The sequence below is a fragment of the Ylistrum balloti genome, unplaced genomic scaffold (genome assembly GCF_031769215.1).
Source record: "Ylistrum balloti isolate Yb309-2 unplaced genomic scaffold, AGI_CSIRO_Ybal_v1 Utg370344, whole genome shotgun sequence".
NCBI classification, from domain to species: Eukaryota; Metazoa; Mollusca; class Bivalvia; order Pectinida; family Pectinidae; genus Ylistrum; species Ylistrum balloti.
The window spans coordinates 2792801-2815457 of NW_026782247.1; the positions used below are offsets into that span (position 1 = coordinate 2792801).

The 22657-nt window shown below is 36.4% G+C and overlaps 2 protein-coding genes across 3 annotated transcripts in view; one reads left to right on the forward strand and one right to left on the reverse strand.

Annotated features, from left to right (window-relative positions):
- LOC132553714 (protein toll-like) overlaps window positions 1-9676 on the reverse strand; it is a 41541-nt gene extending 31865 nt beyond the window's left edge. Inside the window, exon 1 of the mRNA XM_060217987.1 lies at window positions 9622-9676. The gene's annotated coding sequence lies outside the window, so the exon portion shown is untranslated. The remainder of the gene's footprint in view (window positions 1-9621) is intronic.
- Window positions 9677-12343: 2667 nt separating this feature from the next.
- Window positions 12344-19446, forward strand: LOC132553724 (myosin essential light chain, striated adductor muscle). Of its 2 annotated transcripts, XM_060217998.1 has the most exons (7): window positions 12344-12441; window positions 12907-12934; window positions 16843-16989; window positions 17319-17483; window positions 18086-18172; window positions 18588-18675; window positions 19355-19446. In XM_060217998.1, the coding sequence occupies exons 1-6, from the start codon at window positions 12439-12441 to the stop codon at window positions 18629-18631; spliced, it is 474 nt and encodes a 157-aa protein (XP_060073981.1). In that variant the 5' UTR covers window positions 12344-12438; the 3' UTR covers window positions 18632-18675; window positions 19355-19446. The 2 variants fall into 2 exon arrangements, with proteins under 2 accessions (XP_060073981.1, XP_060073980.1); XM_060217997.1 differs by having other exon boundaries at window positions 18588-19446.
- Window positions 19447-22657: the final 3211 nt, after the last annotated feature.

Sequence of the window (22657 nt, forward strand, 5' to 3'; positions counted from 1 at the left end):
ACGCGGAGTCTTTCCTTGGAAGGACGCCGGAGTACCCGGAAATACCGGAAACCCAATGGTCGGACAGGTGACTCCTTACATTTTCACGTCCGTTCGGAGATTCAAGCTCCGAATGTCATCGTGAAATGCGCCACTGCACCATCCGACCAGCCAGATAATAATTCATGCAGAAACAAGTTTTAACGATATTTGTGTGTTATATTCATGAATATGATGTATATGGTGCTGTCCTTACACCATTTAATATCAACACGAAACATAAAGTTGTAAAACAGCAAATAGTATATTACCCTAACTCTAACTGATGGTAAATCCTACAAACTACAATTTAATTGTTCGTGATTTCATATACCATTAATTATAACAATGAAAAGTAGCCTTAAACCTTTACTGACACACCAGTATGTAGTGTATAGGCCACGGCTGTTTGGTTCCGAATTTGGGAGCCGATAACGTAAAAGGCGATGGAAAGCGACCTTTTACGACGCAGTTTCGCGTGTTTATTCGTGCTCGCAAGTGTAGTAAAACGACGGGAGCACCTCAATGTTGTAAAAGGACTTTTACCAGTGTCTTCAGTAATACTAAATAAGCGTCATGATAGTGGCCATTGTTCTGGTATTTTCATGAATTTTGTTTGCAAGCATGACGCCATTGTTATACGATGTCAAGAACCATGCTACTAAACCTCACGGGTTTTTGTCGGTGTTTAACGCTTACGAGTTTGTTTCCATTGTACACTATGTACATACACTGCTGGCAAGTCTTTTTCTACGTCTAGTTTGTCGAAACATGATTCAACTGAAATTTCACTGTAATATTATTACTTCTGATATCAAGTTATTACTTTTTCTCCCTCATTACTTCATTTGACCTACATCTTGCACGTGGCGGATTAAATCTTTTTAGTTTTGAAGTTATTTAGAATCCCTAACTGCGCGTGCGCTGGCACGAAAACACATCACCGCATTTTTCTATCTAGCATTCCTATATCTTGGCTTTGAGTTACCCACTATTACGTATATTAGACTTTGTGCGATATACGTATTGAGATGAAATAACATACGTTAACCTGCAGATGTATCTAACTTCTCGCAAAGATGCGAGTAAATCCTATAGAGAATTGATGGTCCAATTCCAAAACTGGTACAGATGTTTTAACGAACATATCACAGATCTTTCTTAACCCCTTAATTCAGTTTGATAAATAAATACGGGCCATGCGTTTGATGGTGGTGAACTATACGTGTCGATAATGTACACGAATAACAACTATGCATCATGTTTGTTAATTAATTGTTAAATTCGTTTTACGCGTGATGTTATATATATATTTAGAACAGTACTTCACAGCCGATGTTCTGGCTGGAAAAAATTCCAGGTCAAGTAAAGTCGATAATACTACAGTGCATATGAAGTGTTTTTTTTATTTGTCTGAAGGTTAAGGACACTTCTTGTCTAAATAGCGTCCATAACGTTACATTCAATGCCGATGGATCTTTGATCTGGATCAACGTCGAAGACACGTATTCATGGAAATCACGTCCGTCATTCAACCCTGAAACAATTTCTATCTTAAGGCAAATCAGACCTGTATGTGTACAAAGGAGATCATATGCTTCATTAATCGACACGTGACTGGTTATCACAAGGGGACGATGTGATTGGAAAACGTTTATATCTTGTCTGTTTATCATTGACATATCCTGAATGACTGACAGACGAAAAAACAAGTTTCCTATCACCGTCGGCTTACTTGTACTGTTAAATAGATTGATAGCCATGAGTATGAATTGTTTTCAAAAAAGAAAAACATTAATATATCTTTAAGATGTAAGTGCCCAGAACAGCCAAAATCAGCAGAGCAGACAAACAATGTTAAGAAATAGAAAATGTGAATCTGGGTGTAACCTGCAACATCACAAAATATCTCGAGTTTTCTAAACAAATTCAAGAAGTACACTTGAACTGTCCACTTTGAGAGAAATCAATTCTAAGGTTTATCGCTGACTTATCATAAACATTTCAGAATACGACAGTAAATTCTAATTCTGGAGCACAGTCTTTGTTTTAACCAAAGAGAAAGATTTATGTTAAGTAACCAACCAACCTGACAACAGTTGTACCAATTCCCATGAGATTTTATCACTGAAATTCAAATATATTTACAAATAAATCCTTCAGAATGTTTTGGCATTTTCTAGTGCCAATCTCGATTTTGCAACTTTGCTAAATCTATCCGTTGTCAACAGAGATAAATGTTATCGCTCTTTAGTTTTGCTTGGCATTTGTTTTCAATACAAGAGCCAAAAATGAATTAAGTGATTTCTAGAAGCGAACGAACTGCGGAATTCTTCAGATTCCTTCTGTATTCATTTGAAACGTATATAAAAATTGAATTGTGTAATTCTTAAAACTTCCAAGCAAATTTTAGTGTAATAACCAATTATCTCCTAACTAAGCCAACATCACCTTTTACTTTGAACTTCATATATACTTAAATCAGTGCATCTAAACATAAAATACAAAATGCATTATTTTTGATGTCATCACATTTACAATACATTTGATAAACATAAAATTCAATTTTCCATTTTGATAGTTTTAGATACAATGTTTCTTGTGATTTATCTTTATACATATTTTATGTGGTCCTTATTGGAAAGTCAATATTAGACTTTTCTATTAGGGTTGGCATAGATAAATATGGCGAGAGCGAACACAACAAATGAAGCTTCACCTTCAGGAGCACCTGGTCTTATTATCCTTTTACAGTAGTAATGGTCTTCATCTAAATGTATTTGTTCATTCTTTGTCGTAATTATTTTATTTATTTATATATGTGTAATATGATGCATGTTGTAGATTCCTGTTGTGATTGGTTGGTAGTTTTTTCGGTCGTCCCACCAGTAGCTAGGGAGCATGTTGATATCCATATAAGAGCAGGGGTACCCCATTTTACATTGGTTTGTAGGTTTTCGGTCGTCCCACCAGTAGCTAGGGAGCATGTTGATATCCATATAAGAGCAGGGGTACCCCATTTTACATTGATTTGTAGGTTTTTCGGTCATTCCACCAGTAGCTAGGGAGCATGTTATGTTGTAGATTTCCAGATAAGAGCAGGGGTACCCCATTTTACATTTGACAAGGTCTGCTATATGCTACCCCAAATATATCGGAATGAAATGTCTTACGACTGTAAAAGACGGAGTCACCAAATCGTCCACATTCATGGTAGGAAACCATACACTTCGGGTCTTAATCCGGCGCTCTACCCACAAAATTGTCTCCCTCCTGTACTCAACATTTCCTCCTCCGTATCATAGAAATGATATACTAGATAATAATTAAAAATATTACAACAGTGACTATGAAAATTCATATTTTTATCATTTAAATGTTTTACATTTATCACGCAGTAAAGCGGTATGTTGTCCTCGGGATCTGACGTCTTCTCGGCGCAGAACCGGAAATCTGATGTAAAAATCTTGAAGCCTTGACACTGTCTATGTTATCTATTCTGACAATACCATCACAGTGGAAAAATCGTCCTCGTATGAAAATTTCAGCCATGAGAACCCCGCGTTTTGTTCTGATGGATATGATTTAGTCTGTTGGAATATCTTGTCATAAATATACTGTCAGTCAAGAATTCAATCATTCTCACGATTTCAGTCTTCACGAAACATACAGTTTGAATGGGAAAGTTCAAGGCCACATGTCTATATTATTCGATTCCGTTTCTTGGAAAACAGCCAAGATAATCAAAACGAACATTGGGTTCCTTAATTAGAAAAAGGGTTATAGCTGTGTACAGAGTGGATATAGTTAAATGATTTTATCGGAGATACGGCCTCCAGTGTGCAAACCGATGAAAATGTTCGTAGGGGTTCTTCAGAATCATGGTTCTGCTTGGAGACAGATTAATAGTTCTATATCTGGAATATCTGATCACAACATGAAAGAAACCCTTATCTAGTTGTACTGACTAATTGTTGAATAACATGCCGAGTCGGCGACAACATTTTCTTTTCATAGAATTTAGTATTAAGGTATGATAAATCATATTGTCTCATACATCGATAATATTAATAATGAAAACGTGATATTGGAAAATGAATAAATCGTCTTTGGTAAATTAATTTTTATAAGAAGCCTGGTTACCAAACCTGTGCGCTAGATAGTTAATGATACAAGGGTCGTATTGTTAAATACATTAGCAAAGAACTCAACAACATGCCAATCATTACATAGATTAAAGGAGGTGTTGGTAAACAAAATTGTTTACTAAGTTATCGTTTTGGATATCAAGCTGCACATCCATTTTCTGTAAGTGAACAGTATGCTGTATACATGTACTAGTTTTGGGTTCTCAATAGACTGTCTTGGAGTTCCCATTTCACCTTAATACATGGTCTCTCACGATATGATGTGGACATTTCGGATAAATATCCTCCATAGCTTTATATTTCTAATGTACCCACATGGACCATCTTAGTATGAAAAGGTGGAACGAGGGAATTCCGAGGAAGGAGTTAATTTAGGTCACCAAAGCTGTAGTATCGGTTTGGTTGAAAAGCACACCTTATTTGACACTAAGAAGTAACTTTAAATCAGACTACATCATCACTAATTCATAGAAGGCTCTAAGCTTCAATGTACTTTCCAGCGGTCACCAGGACGAGATAAAATATTTAACACCGCGTGTAACATGTTAAACACGTGATCACTATGGAAACTCAGGAACAGCCACACCTTTACGGACACTAAACTTCCAATCTGGCTCCTTATATGGTCATGTACTCGTAAGTGTAGTCAGATGTGGAGAGACAGTGAACTGTGACGTCACGGTCTGAGAGATCCATTGTTACCTTCAAACATCGATGGCTCTGCCAACATTCTACGCAAACAGTAAATGGATGTGCATGTAAATGTGATCAACAGGTTTTATCAATCTTGTTGCTTTTTCCCGATCTTGTAGAACTGTGGCATTCAGAGTTAAGACATCAACTGGCATTCATATGATTAAAAGTTTCCAATTATAGCAAAATCCTTTGGCACGTGCACAAAAACACCTGTCTCCGCTACAGATCCCTCATTCCTCTCTCAATCAATCTACTCGTGCATCGTTGATCCATCGAACTAGATATAATTAATGATATTTTACTAAACAATATTTCTCGCTCAAGGAAAACTTGGTATAGCATTTGGATATGGTGTTAATGATCTTTTCTGTGACGAAGAAAACTTGGTTCTGTGACGAAGAAAACTTGGTTCTGTGACGAAGAAAACTTGGTTCTGTGACGAAGAAAACTTGGTATAGCAGATCGTTGTGATGTAATTTATCTTTTCTGTGACGACAAAAACTTGGTTCTCTGACGAAGAAAATTTGATATAACAGGTAGATGTGGTGTTAATTATCTTTTCAATGATACCGATATTTCATTTCCAAAACTGAAATTTCGGGAACGTTGTATGCTACAAATGTGAAAACGTACATGATAGAACAAAAGTTAAGCCATCAACAATTTTATTCGGTTACAAATGTATTTTTGTGTTAACATTCTGAGGGTATGTTCTTATACTACTGGGGTAATGGAGAAGATAACTTTAACCTTCATTTCTCTCGCAATATTTCAAACGCTGCTGCGACGACGATGACGACGACGACGATGAATTTGTATTTTGCTTGTGTGTGATGTTTCAGAATTACTATGAAACATGTCCGTCTATAGTTGTTATGTTTTATGTGTGTGAAACAAGCCTCATGTATTTCGATCACGTTTATTTTGTGCCCCTTGTTTTGGATGATGTTTAAGTGTTGCAATTTGTCTAACAAACTACAAGGAACCGGGTAGTGTATAATGTAAGACTTACAGTGGTATCTGGTAGTATATGTAACGAGGTCTGGTGAAACAGAGTGTGTAGAGGATAATGTCGATTTACCTACGCATGTCCATCAGGCCTGTGGTATGTGTATATATAGACGGGACGACAGACCCATACATTGGAAATATGCGTTTATAACAATGTCCAATATCAGACCAAAAAGAAACGGAAAACAGCATTTGAAGTTAATTTAAATGGGTTAGGTTTACTCTCAATTAAAACAAAAAATGTTGTGACGTGTGTGGGGACACGGCGGGTCTCCCAGTTGGAGTTGGACATTAAAGAATCACTATTTAAGATTTTTTTTTCAATCCAACTCAAGTGTTTTATTTTGTTTTCAAGATTGTGGTTTTCTGCAACTACAAGTATGTTCTTTGATGTAATCGACTCCCAACTTCTAAATGTAGTTATACAATACATTTACATGACATTCGATAGTGCATCACCACGGGCCTACCAGATCAATGTCATTTTTGCCACCATAACAAACCATTCATATCATTATCTGAAGTCCTTATCTTGAAAAATTACCGGAGCGTTATATTTTAGTATTATATAAGCAATATTTGCCAGAGCATTACCAATAAACTGACATTACGTAGAAAACCGCTCATACCACTAATGTTTCATCGCTCATAAACGAGATGTTAGCATTGACCTGGATACATAGGGATCTTTGGAATGATTTGTTCTATAAATAGGACTGGCACATAGAACGTGTATCACCTAAGATGTTCACACGGCTATGTCGGAACAATTAACGTCGGCAAAAAGCGAGCAATGCACGTGTAAACGTAGATGCTGCACGTCGACTCCATCCTACACCTCACCAGTAACATGTCAGCGCGGGAAGACATCCCTACGCTTGTTCAGATGAAAACTGAACAATTCTACAAAACTGCGGCAATATTTTTCAGGTTTTATGATATTTGATGAATTTCATCTTTGTAAGCATGTTTTTGTGTGTGCGTGTTGGTGTTTTTTTTAAAGAAATAAACGTCAGCTCAAATTTTTCTGCGTTAGTTGATAAGAAAGTATGGACATGTAAGGTAGGAGCTCAGAACCAGGGACATATCCTTTGGTATGTGCGATAATATTACACAATACTCTGATTATTTTTATACAATTTAAGAAACAAAACATTTAACAATGCCGATGAGTCTAACACTTCCAATGTCATATCATTTCATGTTTTATAGTTATATAATTACTTATCATACGTGTATACCGTAGAAATAAACCCTATCGCGTAATGTGTCCATATTTACGTGCATATCAAAATACAATTTTATTTATCAAATATTTGAATTTACAGACGGCATTTCCCACTCGCTTTGAAAATGTAAACTACCCAAAATAATTTTCAAAAGATTATTCCAAACGATATGTGAAATTCAAAAGAAATCTTCTTTTCGCATCTACAGGCAAAGCTTATGTTGAAACATGCCGTATATATCTGATGTATTTACAACGTCAAATTATCACTCCACAGTGGATCCCGGACTAATGCTGTAGCAAACCGTTATATTATTTACTGACTGAACAGATTCATCATGAGTGTAATGCATCATTCATCACTCAAAACATCATAGGACTTTGTTTCCTTAGTTTACAACATTCTTACACAACCCCGCCCTAAACACCACGGATTAATATTGAACGCCCGAGAAGCATTTCTCCATCTGTTGGCTCGTGCAGGTGCTACATGTACGTGCGCACTGCGGTATTCTATTACGTTGTACGACACGGCATATGCCAGCTTTGAAAACACGGAGATGGGAAGGTGTATGGTTAAATCCGGTACTTACAGATTCAGTCGGGATATTTTGTCTAAGTCATGCATCGAAATATTTCTAAAAATGTTGTTGACTTTGGATTCACTTAACAGTAATCTCAGTGAAGTTGTTTCTTTCTAACATGCAAAGAAAACTTGTATACCAAATCATTCGTCTACCAGTGAGGTGTAATTTCTCTAATAACTGCGTGTTTAAGACATTTTGCGAACTTCTACAATTCTCGCCCAATATTTGTAACATGAATACCCGAAAACAATTTTCCCAATGATATTGCACACCAATATCGAGATACTGCACATCAGAAACACTGCGAACTCGTGATTACGCAATCTAGATTTTCTAAACAAAAAACCAGCTACATTTTATGCCGGAAATTAACTAATCCTCTGTGTGCATGGGCTCTGTTTATCTAACATAAGAAACATGTATATACATATGTATAACAAATATCAATCTTTGCCCCGTGCACATGCGCTCTCGTGCTCTCGTGCCCCATGCTATCTTGCTGACACGAATCATACCCCTACAGATATGGAATATTTCGTACCCGGTGACAGCAATGTCCTTGTGAGTACAATTTCTGCTAACTCATTAATATGAATCATTGCATACAAGATACGGACAATATCCATGTATTTATCATCGGCTCGAGAAAGGATGTCACGGTCTAGAAATGGTAAATTCACTAAACATACAGCTCATAGGTAAAGACACTAATCGTCTCTGTTGTTTGAGTTCAAAGTAAAGATCGAGGGCAGCGATTGGTAACATCTTCATCATAGACGGGACTGTTGGGGGCACATGAAGCGAGCACCCCTTTACAACTTCCCAAGTGATCATTATTTGCAAGAATATTAAACAGAAATTCCATCATCACACATATATACAGTACTTAACTCGCGTACGAAATGAAGACGTGCTGTTTAGTATTTATTAAATTTGGAATATTTATTGACTAAATCCTTAATGTAACTGCGTAAAAAAACATTAATTTACGTGTATGTTAATTTAACCTCGTCGTTTAATTGCCATAAAGTAGGTAAGAACCGGTTCTAACGGAAGGGATACAACATTATAAATATACAACACAGTCCCTTAAGTTTTCATTCACAGGTAAATTTACAATAACATTATCATACCGGATATTGTAGTTCCACGTTTTGAGGACTGATCCGTGATTACCTAGTAGGATTATATATATATTTATATATAAACAAAATAAATGTTGTTACAGCTAGGAGAGATCTATTTCAGAGGGGAATTCTCAAAACTGGTAAAAATGTCTATAGTTCTTCGGATTTCACGAAGAGTGTGACAAAAAGACATTAACATTGTTTTTCCTGATAGTAAGGATGGCAGTAAGCAGTTTGAATGTCGGTAGAATTATTTGAACAACTAGCCAACCAAAGGAAAAAACGGTGTTAATCAATGTCATCAAGGAGTATCCATAACAACAGGATTGGAACACTCCAGCGGGATTAATTGGTATTTCGTCCCTAGGAATAATGAACGATGTGTTGGCAAGGTTTCCTGACTGAAAACTTCAGCAGTGTATCTGCTAAAAATCTGACATCGAAAACATGTATATGTGTATGACCAAGTGATAAGTTTCAGATCAAATATAGAAGTTTAGCGAAGTAATGCGAACACCCGAGACAACTTTCATAGATCAGGCGATATAACAATGCTGTAACAGAAAGGAGTATATGGTTATATAGATAATGTCATATATCATCATACATACAAAACATCACGTATTGGGATGTCGGATCTAACAAACACATAAGGCTAACGACTCTTATCCGACGTCACGGTATCACCATAGACTGAGGGATGCATTTAATCTCGAACCAGAGTCAGTTCCGCTTGTGAAATCGAAGTTGTCGTAATAACAAACGGCTATCTGTCTAAGTGAATGCTTCACGCTAGTCCAACATACCATCTGTGTTCCCGTCTGCTCCCCCGCCGTCCATGTTGGGAGGAGGGGTAGAATCCTTCGTTCACAGCGACGGTCCGCATTAGCATATATCAAATACAACATGTGTTACCTCACCGCCGCTGTTCGATCTAATCGATATGTTTACACTATAGCGGGGGCACTACGGGAATGGTGTACACGTGGTAGATAAGACAGCATACTCATCGCCATGTGTTTCAAAACGATAATATTTCTTTACACGCATAAGTTACGGAAATTTTAAAAATTCAAAGAAAGTGTATGCAGATTTAAACATGATGACACATGTAGGTATATATTACCTATGTGTTGTATTTGGGTCCTTGTCGTAAGTTCGTCGTTAAAGCAAAGTTTATCAAAAGAGTAAATAAATAAACGTGGTTTACTGTGTTGACTTCATGCTAGATCATGATGAGAATTTGCGCGTATGATCAAGTGAAATCACGTGTATATTTAAACATATATATATATCCTAGTTAAGATAAACAAATCAGACTATGGTACCACGTCGCTCTAAATAATATGTAGAGAAACTATTGTAAGCAAATATGTCTGAACCTCGAATAGTTTCATAGTTTTCTATAACACTGGTAACATTGAACAACATTTGGTTTCACTCCCTTCTGATAATGAAACGGTTAATTCCTATACATGTGAAATGTGTGAGGGAAAAATATACTCATGAAAAGAAATTTTCTGATATACACAAGATATCGTAAGTTCTGGGAAACAGTAAGATGACTTATTATTGGAAGCTCTCAGCGTAGTGTACTGTACATGTTAAAACAAAGTTATTAAAACCCTCTAATACTAGAACATAGTTATGTGTAGATTTGATGTTTTTGTTTATGAATAGACATGTATTTACATATCTAACGTATTAAGATCCAGTTATTATAATCATATTGGTCGTAAATCGTAGGTCATAGGTCATTATCAGTTTCACGTATTTATACTACATATGACATGTGATTCACGTATCGGGGTTATTGGTTTATTTACATTGAAACAGGATCATCGGCATTTTGACTTCCTTGTATTTTCACAAAGACTGGGTCGTATACAATTATTGACCCTGTATGATGTACACACATGGATTCGCTTACCCGAGGCATATAATGTTGTATGTACCGGGAGGGGCGATGTTGTATCAGATAAATATGGTAACATATTTCTGACATCCAGTTACTTTAGGTTGTATTATCGTAACATAACGTCTTGAGCAAATTATTGTGAGAAGCTGTATATTTTGTAAAACCAATGCCTCTTTTGTTCAAATTATTTTGACCAGTCAATAATTTTCACAATAGGACAAATCAAATTATCACAGACTTTAACCAAATGATTTGACCTGACTCTCAATAATTATGTCAACCAACCGATACTATTTGTCCAAATGTCGCGTGAGATTTACAAAATAGCACGACTTGCTGAAATAATTCTACACAAAATTCGTGTCACGGTAATCCGATATAAAATAACAGGAGAGCAGAAGTATCCCATCATACAAAAATCATTGTTTTAATGTATCATTTGGAATATATGTACCAAACTGTCTAACAACAGCCAATGAAAGTGAATCCTTGTATTGTAATTAAAGTTTCAAATTCTTAAACAAAACTTATTTAAGATGATATTATGCAGTTCTTTTAAAAGTCCACATTCTGCCTATTTTCGGATGAAGTACGTAGCTCCATCTTCTCGCTTTCGATACATGTACGGCGTTGTGTTGGAGACATTTTCATGGCTCATGTACAATGTACTGGTATTTTGACTATGGAATCTATACAAACCATGGTCTGTCAATTCCCCTGATTTGTATAGTTCTCAAGAGCAGAGATCGAACTAATATGTCGGCCGTGAACACCCACATGTATATGAACATATAGATATATAAATTAGTGCATGTCTGAGATAACATCCCTCCCCCCCCCCTATCGTGGCCTCCTTCTGTTATGTCAACAATCAATGCTCGGGTTTTGACATGGCGTTTTGCAACCCTTCATTTAATATGGTACACGTGCCATGGCCTTTATAGTAGAGAGCTGGTGTAATTTCCCCTCCCCCGTCACGACGACTGGGGATCGTGTATCGACAGAGACACCACCTACATACGCACTATCCCTTTTCTTCCCTTGGTAGAACACGGGTCGAGATTACCTTATTTGAGCAACTCGACCTTGGCAGCGCGTGCACACCTGTGTACTCGAATGCGCCAAAACATAGGAACTGCAGTCAAACACGAACATTACTATGCAAATAAAATACCCGCTTATTATGATAACTACACATCGAAACGTTTCTAACATTGGTAACCAAAACGCAAATTTAGAAAATAAATCCGTTTTACGCTTATAACGAAAACGTTATCGCTGAGTATGGAATTTGTGTAGTCCAATTATAGTTTTGGGGTATCATGTTCCTGTACAGTAGGTCTTATGATAACGTCACTTCCGGAATATTAACATTATTTCGGGTAGAATAGAAAGCCGTTATAAATTGTATAATCAAACATGATACATCATACCAGTAAAATCTAAATAATTTGCGTGTGATAGCATATCAGTTACACGATCATAGAAGCGTGTCGACGCTGTATGATAATCATTCATCGATGCAGATGTTGAAACCCTATCCTTTGGACGTGTGTGCTGCTACCTGCCTCCCCTCTGTTAAGAGTCGACTTACCCTATATATAGCACTAAGTACGTACTGGAAATCTCACGGCATAATAGCATTCCGGCTCACTAGAGGACTTACAATTTCACAGGCGGCAGCACTCACCACAAACTAAACAAGATGGTAAGTTTGACTAACACTTCATTACTATCTACACTTTTCCTCTTGTAGATTGTCTTCCAATATTTACAATCTTTGTTAGTGTATATCGGATACTGCATTATTAGAACAGTTTTAACATTTTTTTTATTAACTTGTTACATATATATCAGCTATCTATGCATCATATTATGTAGTGCCATAAAGTGTTCTGTTTTAACCAACTGTAGTTCGTATTTAATACAAGTTGCAGGCTATCTTAGTTTAGTTTCTGGAAGCTTTGCAATTTTCAGCGACGCTAAATTGATTGTCTTGGATATTATAGTATTGAGTAGGCATGCAAAGATAAGTTGAAGTTACAAATGTATATATTTATAGCATACAAAAGCTTGCTTAATTAAATACAAATAGTTTAGACTTGTTATCAGCAATATAATAGTGCTCTAATATACATAATTATGACGTCATGTTTGAATTATCTTATTCCAGCCGAAGCTTTCACAAGACGAAATCGACGGTAACCTTTGACCTTTGTAGATGTGCTCCCTCATTTTTCCTTCAAAAGTACTAACTACTATTCCGTATTTTGATATCCCAGTATATCCCGGTCTGTAACCTCCCTGTATATTGAAACACAACAACCCAATACAGCTGATTCCTACCAACACCCACTTATCTTCCAATCTATATAATCTTATATCATCCGTCTTGTTCAGACAAGGGTTTCTTGTACACCATATAGTGCTGCCTAGCCTGCTAAAATAACAGAATATCTATTTATTTTAATATCCCATTTCCCTTGAAACCCCAATACACCAGAAGCTAGTGTCTATCTACTAGTTGCCATTATTTGTTTTACCTGGTCTGACCCCTGACAAATTGTAGAACATCTACATAAAATGCACGCTGGTTATACCATGGGAAGAATCTCCTACATAAAAATGCATGCTTTATCAGGCTGGATGTGAACATATATTTGAACGAACCTTTTCTGACCTATTAGAAGTTCCTCACCAAGTCTGTACATTAGCCGCTGGTCACTCTAATCCCTATTAGCAGCTGACTGACCATTTGTGATGGTTCTGTTTAGAATTTATTAATATCCTTTCAGCAACACCCTACTTACTTGTGTGAAATGGAACAGCACGTGAGTTTTCATTATGCCTGCTATGGGATATTAACGTTTGTTTCAATATTGTGACGGATTCTAGTTTTGGATGTTTTCCTCTAGGATAATGTATTTGTAGTTGATTCCGAATGAAAAAAATATGACGGAGTTTACTTATCCTCTAGGATATATGAATGATATAGATACATTCCGATTGTTAATGGGCTGGATTATTGTGTGATATCTACATATGTTCTTTGGATTAAATTCTGAAACGTGATAGAAATGACACGGGTCACACTTACACCAATTATGAAAATATGTGCAATATGAATGCTGGACTTTGTGGAATACACACAGATGCAAAGCCATCTTCGTTTTCTGTCATACACGTGTATTATTTCTGCAACGAGAGGTTGGCAACGATGCAAACCGAGATTCGGCATCGCCATGGTGGAATGAAAAACAACCGCTCCCCTAGTAACCGGCGCGTGCCAAAACGGAAATATGATACGCCCCATCAGGAGCCCAGTAGAGAGGGTGAAAGTCGTTGTAGGTGTAGTGGGGATCATGTAGTGTAATCAATGTCGATAACCTCCCGCGTCAATAACTTCACTGACAGATCGATAATATATATGACTTGGAATTTTACCAAGGAAATATTCATTTAACTTGTGGCTCGTTGCCATATTATAGACATTTCTTATTGTTGTACATCTTTTACAGCGTTTAGTTTCGTACTTCATATTCCTAATAACTTAAACAGTTATGTAGCGTAGCGAGATTTCCTTATAGCACCAGTTCCCTGTCCAAAGTGATTCAATTGTCCATATCTTTTCTTCCTATAAAACTCGAGGTGTGCTTTCCATGTTTACGCTATGTGTATAAAATCCACTCAGCAATTCTAAGTCTGTTTTCACAAGTAACCTTTTGAGAGATTCCATATCAATGCCTACAATCATATGAGTGTACAAATTTTGACAATGCAAGGGTTTCGTTCTCAAAACACCGATCTTCACTTCACCACTTAAAAAAAGGGAAGAAAATGGCCATTTTTTGAAGGTTATGATCGCGCCACCTCGTGCACCTGTCCCTAAATACGTGATATTTCCCTAGTAAAAGTATAGAAAGTCCATGTAAACTGGTTTAGGTCTACCGAACTTGTGATCTTCACTTATCTTGTAGCAGTCTAGCGATTTATTAAGATTTCTGTTAACTTTAAATGTTTAACCGCGGAATTTCGAATTTGATAAGCCGATCGACTGAAATCTCTCGGACAGTTTCCAAATCTCTTTGATGTCAATGTTCTTCTATGACTAGTTGATTAACTGAAGTAAAAATGTAAAAAGGGTTTAAATGATTTAGTTATGATAAAGTGCTGTTGGGTACATTTCGAGCCATTTTAGGAGCTAGCGGTATTGAATTGTTCTATGATATTAAGTACGTAACGTGTCGTTTTAGGTGTTTATGGGAAACTGTAAGTCTGTGACGTTTGGGTACGTAACGTGTCGTTTTAGGTGTTTATGGGAAACTGTAAGTCTGTGACGTTTGGGTACGTAACGTGTCGTTTTAGGGGTTTCTGTTCTAACTGTATGTCTGTGACGTTTGGATACGTAACGTGTCGTTTTAAGGGTTTCTGGTATAACTATGAATTCTGTGACGTTTGGGTACGTAACGCGTCGTTTTAAGGGTTTCTGGTATAACTCTAATTCTGTGACGTCAGGTACGTCCCGGGTCGTTTAAGGTATTTCTGGTATAACTATATGTATATGACGTCAGGTAAGTTCCGGGTCGTTTCAGGGTATAACTTTAAACATGTGAGATTGCGTACGTTCCGGGTCGCTTTTGGGTTTCTGGTCTATGACGTTAGGTACGTTCAGGTCGTTTTAGGGTTTCTGGCATTTACACCTAGCCTATGACGTTAGGTACGATCCGACTTGTCTATGTTGTAGTGATGAACGCCACGGCATGATGATAGACAAGACACTACAGGCCTTTATTCGTGCGTACATGATGGGCGCTACACGTGCTAATAATTACCGACAGTGTTTGTATGTATGTACCTACACGAGGGATGTATGTATACACAAACGCTCTGTCGTAGCACTAACACATGGTAGTGGGCGTCCTATATCCATACATGGTGCGGCGCGATGCAGGCCACTTCACATACACACACTCGTACAGGTATACACACGCGATGTGATATGACTGCGCCCGAGAAAAATAGTGCACGTTATAAATGACAGATGGCTCAATGTATCATGGCGGATACTAGAAAGATGGCTTCATTAATTACCGTCTGGCTTAAGATACATACCACACAACCACGAACACCAGCAGGAGATATCCCAGAGCTTTCCAAACCATTACATACATTATCCTATACCTACAAACGTGATGCGTTGTCATGACAATGCGCACTGTGTTATGTAAACTTATTGCAGCTTAGATAAGATCATAAGAACAGATAAGGCAGTAGTGTTATACTATCCTTTGGGACGTGCTAGTTTCACTTTGATATCGAAGTCAAAATATAACAAATAAATAATATCCATGGCGACCAGTGACGTAAACAAGCGTAACCCCCTAAAATTGTTTTTGTTCAAAGAAAGCTTGATTAACACGGTCGCTGGTATCACGTTGAACCTGCTAACACAAATTCCACGCCCTCAGATGCTTTTGTATGGATAATCGTTTTAAATCTATGAAATAACCACGGATAAATGGTTGTATTTATATTTAAACCACATTAATTGATAACGGGCACCGCTGAAACCCTCAAATAAACTCCCATAACACGGAAATTAGTGTTAACACGTGCCCTTACAACCGTTTGTTTTAAAACAGCTTGACTAACACGTCAATGACTTAACGTCCACCATGGCTAACGCTAGGACCACGCCCTCTTTAGAAACCTATATCTTTATATCACCAATTTCCTTAACTCTATTGATATCATTAACTCGAATTCTAAAATCTCCAACTTTCTTCAAAACATTTAATCCCTCACCTTTGTTAATTCGTTGCAGTCAAATCTAATTTCTTTTCAACAAAATCAAACTACATTAATGGATGTCACAATTTATTGTTTTATGTCAAAAATAACTTTGGTTTCAATGTATTTATGTATTTAAAAAGTTATAACGTTCTTTATTCCAGTCATGAATATTCTCGTTACTACAAATTATCTTGATTAGTACGGATATAATTATAGCAATTTTTAATAGTGGGAAGTTGTTAAATACAGGACCAATATAGATAATGTAATGATGAACGTATCATGTATGTTGTATGTACTTTGTATAATATTTCAGACCTGAAGGATGTTTTCGAACTTTTTGACTTCTGGGATGGTCGCGACGGAGCTGTCGATGCCTTCAAGCTCGGCGATGTGTGCAGGTGTTTGGGAATCAACCCCAGGAATGAGGATGTATTCGCCGTAGGAGGCACACACAAAATGGGTACGTCATCATCTTAAGTGCAGTTACCAAGGTTACTATTATCTGTTGTCCAAATTCATATATTCATGTATAAAACGATAAGTATGCTAATTACTGAAAATAAAATCAAGCGATTTGTGACGATATATGTCATTTCCAGATAAGGAACACTAAACGCAAAATCCAAGGTGTAAGTTGATATACAGATCTTTAGAATCACACTAAATTTGCTATACTCCTTGAAGCGTTTGGACTATAAGAACGTTTTCTAAACCAGTCCCACCGTTAGTTACGTTCGTGTTAAACAGAATAACACACCAAAACGCTTCATATATTATACTTGGTTGTAGGCGAGAAGTCCCTTCCCTTCGAAGAATTCCTCCCCGCCTACGAGGGTCTCATGGATTGTGAACAGGGAACATTTGCCGACTACATGGAGGCTTTCAAGACTTTCGACAGGGAAGGACAGGGATTCATCTCCGGAGCCGAACTTAGGCACGTCCTCACCGCTTTGGGTAAGAATTGCTCCATACCAATACGCCCTATTATTTAAGGAATTGAGGATGCATGTTGGGGAATTATTTATGAATTAGGCACGTGCTCACCGCGTTAGATAATAGCTGTTTTATGTCCACATTACGAAGTACTTACGGAATAAGGGATGTCCTCACCAAGTTTTTTTTTCACTGTGTAAGGTACAGACAAATTGCCATATAAGTTTCACTAAAATGTACGTTTAAATTTCGGTGTTGGCATCAAAGTATTGTTCTCAGAGGGTTAATGAAGATCCTGGCCTGCTTCAGATGTACACCGAGTCTTGTGCCCTGTATACATTGTTACACATTTATACAGTATAGTTTTAAATGTTGGGAACTTATCATCGGATGATTTGAAAGATAGTACCTATGGAAGTTTCTTACAAAGCCTTTACATTATAAGACAGATATAGATTAGATGTGTACATAACCCTAATTGCTATCCGATAAAGTGGATATTCTGTTTTAGTCAAAATCATCTCTGGTGCAAAGTATCAAAGAAGTTGACACAATGGTATTTCTTATCTCGTTAATCTATAAACCTATTTATAGACTGCACTAACAATGTTCGACATTTACAGGTGAGAAATTGTCAGATGAGGACGTTGACGAGATCATCAGACTGACAGACTTACAGGAAGATTTGGAAGGAAACGTGAAATACGAAGGTAGGTACCCTGTTGTCTGTTATTAGTAATTTGTTGTTGTATCAATTGTTAGTAACTTGTTATCGTATAAATTGTTGGTAACCTGTTTCTGTATAAATTGTTGGTAACCTGTTGTTGTATCTGTTGCTGCTGGTCCTTGGTGAAACGTCTTGCGTTATCTTGTCAAAATAAATATAGATTCCGTGATGATTGAAGCATTGCCTCTAGATATAGAAGAAAGTGTTGACCCTCTGTCTAGATATCAAAGAGTGGATATTGTAAAATTGAAAATATTGATACTTGTACATAGTTATACGTCTTATGTGAAAACGTCATGGACGTATAAACAATGTCATATCTGTTATGTGCTTCTTGTTTGATTGTTTGACGCCGATGAGGGTTTCATTTATCTGATAATATTTTTTCTTTCTTTCAGACTTCGTGAAGAAAGTGATGGCCGGTCCATACCCAGACAAATAAGCGATTGCCGCATTCGAAATTTTAATGTGAAGCCGTTTCCAAGAGTAAAATTGACATTTTTTGTAAAAAGAAATTTCGTTTCATCGATCAGTCAAAAGTTCAAGGGTAGGTCTTACAAAATGCTGCCAGCTTCCGAGTCATCCAAATGCTTAAAAACATCAAACAACAAGAATAGAAAAAGAAAATGCCGTCAGCTTTCAGTGCCAGAAATAAGATCAAATATTAACAACAGTATGTACACAGCATCCCCGTATTTTGTAAGACTTTCCCTTCACTCAACATCAATTTTGCCGTGTTAATTATGTTACAAATTTAAATGTTATTAATTTATATTGCATTTATATATATATCAACCTTTAACCGGTACCGGTTAGACATCACTTCCGGGTCACGTGGCCCGATTTTGTACAGTATGTTAAGGTTGTTTGTAAAGAATGAATGAGGTTGAGGACTATGTGAACAGGATATTCCCTTTTGCAGCCTCGAAGTGTGAACTAGTGCAATATTTACTATTTTCCCAAATAAAATGTTTCTTCCTATGACCGTTTTCTGTTGATACCTCTCACATTATTTGTACATATTATATGTATAATTTTGTGGCATAAAAACCTCATTTTAAGGTGAAAACCTAGTAGAATAGATTTACCTTTATTTATATATAGACTTTGTACGCAGTCCACACTTCCAAAACTTTCATTAAGTAGTCTTTTCTTCAATCTACAGAAAATGTCGGTGATCTATTCAGGAAATGTGACTTAACCACCGGGAAGAATAGGAAAACAACAACTAATAAAATAACTTCCTGTCCCAATGAACTTATTTCTTCTGTCTTATTTCTCCTTTCATCATGTACCAGTCTCTTGGGTTCTGGACGAACAATTCTATAAGCACTTGTCTGTGCTATAGTTCCTATTGTTATCACTTACGGCGTTCCGAAATGCAGATTCGTTTTTTATTTCATGGTCTTGCGATATGCGAACAAGTGTCAAATGTAAACGTTGGGTATTTTACTCATTTGTTTCTTTCAATGTCACCAGTAAAAAACATACAATAAATCATTAAAGTAGACTGTACTGTTGACAAACAAGCGAATAGCAAATTTAGATTAAAATTTAGAGTGAGATACAGTAGAGACAATGAATCAACAGCTGCTTCGTCCTTCTAGGTTTCGTCAGTGATGCTAAGGGTCTAAATGTTGCAGCCTAGGAAGCGACCATGAAAAAACCAAAGTGATCGAAAGAAAAGTAAAAATCTAGTCACTATTGTCAACAACCAATACTATTTAAGTCGGCTATGAATCACATTGTCATGAAGACGAAAAAGTTAGAAAAAAAAAAACCAAAAAAACAAATTCAAAGAAAATCAAACTAAAATGATATCCATCGGGCAATTACTGAAATCCAATTAGTGAATAAAAACGTTGGTTGATTATGCAAGAAAAATAATTCTTCATGTACACACTTTAGTTAAAAGTTCTCAGCTTATTTGAAAGAAAATAAATGTATGAACATCATTAGCTGTTACACATTGTAAACAAATGACGAATCCATTGGGGTTTCTACCGACAGTAAATGTAGCAATAGCCTTCGTGATGTGTAAATGGGTTCCTAAGTACACACCACTGCGATCACTGTTAGGCTCAAATTTGGCAGCAAACGACATGACTTTTCTCATAACTTTCACATGTGATGGTTATTATGGAATGAAACCCAGTAAATTGGGGTCAAGTGCTTGATTTATAGAAGAAGTCAAGTGAACCGTGAAGATTCGCATAAACAAAATCGACGTTAGAATCGGTCAATATTCAAAAGTAAAGAAAATAACAGTCAAAAGGGTGTTTATTAAAGCGCCTTAAGAACCGATGATAAAAAGCTTACTATGGCGTCTACATATATAAACAACTGATAGTATAAATGGTACTTTTTGATATATTCTAGATTTCTTTGTTAGAAGGGAATTGACATTTACTTCCGTTGTGTTTGTTGTAGATATTCTAACAGAATATCATAACCAGTAGCGCAGTAGATATATACGCTCTTAATCATTTGCTTGGTGCGAGTATTTTTATGAAAAAGGACATTATAATAGTTATGTACTATAAAATCACATATTTTCATTGGGCTCAAAACCTTGTACAAAAAATGAGCACTTCGGTTTCATTTGATTTGTGGATAAATCATGCTCACGAAATATTTTATTCAACCTGTTTATCTATTAGAGGACATTTAAGTTTGTAGATTAAAAAATTTTAAAAAAATAATAATAAAAAGGAAATCAAAACTCCCCGAAAAGGAATGACTTTACGATAGAGTGTCAATACGAAATCGCAGAGAATCAGTCATGACTTGGACTCGTGTGAAATATTACAGTCTTACTGGCCTCTCTACAGAGTTACACGGTGGTAAACGAGATAGTACTGAAATGTCAAAGTGGTAATTGGAAACACGACGACGACACCCGTCGAGTAAATCTGAATCAATCATGATATGTAAAAAGTGACAGAGCAAAATGTTAAAATGAAAAAAGTATTTAAGTTATCAATTTATAGACCAACAACAATTGAATAAGATGACGACACGAGCAATCTATAACTATTTCTTTCAAAAGAAACAATTTGAGTACACACACACATCTTTTGAAAATCTTGTTTATAATGAAACAAGATTGCATGAAAGACACAGAAGTGAATTGACCATTTTAATACAAATTTAAAATAAGATGCAGAATATACATAGAACGAATTTAATTGTATCATACGGCGCTTTCCTCTTGTTAGGAATTGTCAATGATACTCAGGGCCTAATTTTCCAAACCGAATAAGGAGAATCAAAATTTTTCGATAGAATTATCAAATTCAGATGGAGAGAAGCACCAGCCCCCACTATTGAATAAATTTCGTAATTTTGATATATCCGATGATTCTTAGAAATGTCAATATGTACAATACATTTGTTGTGCCACCATTTAAATGACTGTGGCAGAATGATACACCGGCAGTACATAACACCTTCAATCTCGAAGACAAAAAGACACACGAGTCAATTGCTGCTATCAACAAATTCAGAATTGGATATAAAGGAGCCAAATTATGTATTAAAATATTCCTCTGGATCTAATAAAAGTTGAGTCATCAATCTAAATGACACTACCATCCGACAGTCACACAAATTAAACCTTTAGGTTAAACTACATATCCAGATTTGTTGTTATTATTATTCAGAGTCATGAGTTAAGAGCACAGATTAAGCTATCAACTTGACACATCCATCCGACATTCACACAAGATCAAAACCTTGGGATACACTACATATCCAGATTTATTATCATTATTCAGAGTCATGAGTTAAGAGCACAGATTAAGCTATCAACTTGACACATCCATCCGACATTCACACAAGATCAAAACCTTGGGATACACTACATATCCAGATTTGTTGTTATTATTATTCAGAGTCATGAGTTAAGAGCACAGATTAAGCTATCAACTTGACACATCCATCCGACATTCACACAAGATCAAAACCTTGGGATACACTACATATCCAGATTTATTATCATTATTCAGAGTCATGAGTTAAGAGCACAGATTAAGCTATCAACTTGACACATCCATCCGACATTCACACAAGATTAAAACCTTGGGATACACTACATATCCAGATTTATTATCATTATTCAGAGTCATGAGTTAAGAGCACAGATTAAGCTATCAACTTGACACATCCATCCGACATTCACACAAGATCAAAACCTTGGGATACACTACATATCCAGATTTATTATCATTATTCAGAGTCATGAGTTAAGAGCACAGATTAAGCTATCAACTTGACACATCCATCCGACATTCACACAAGATCAAAACCTTGGGATACACTACATATCCAGATTTATTATCATTATTCAGAGTTGTGTGTTAACAGTTAAGAGCACAGATTGAACTAGTGAAATGGCTTCACGTCCGACAAGCCCAGAGCTTCATATCCGTGGAAGACACGTCTACATTCTGTTGAAGAGTAGCACCAA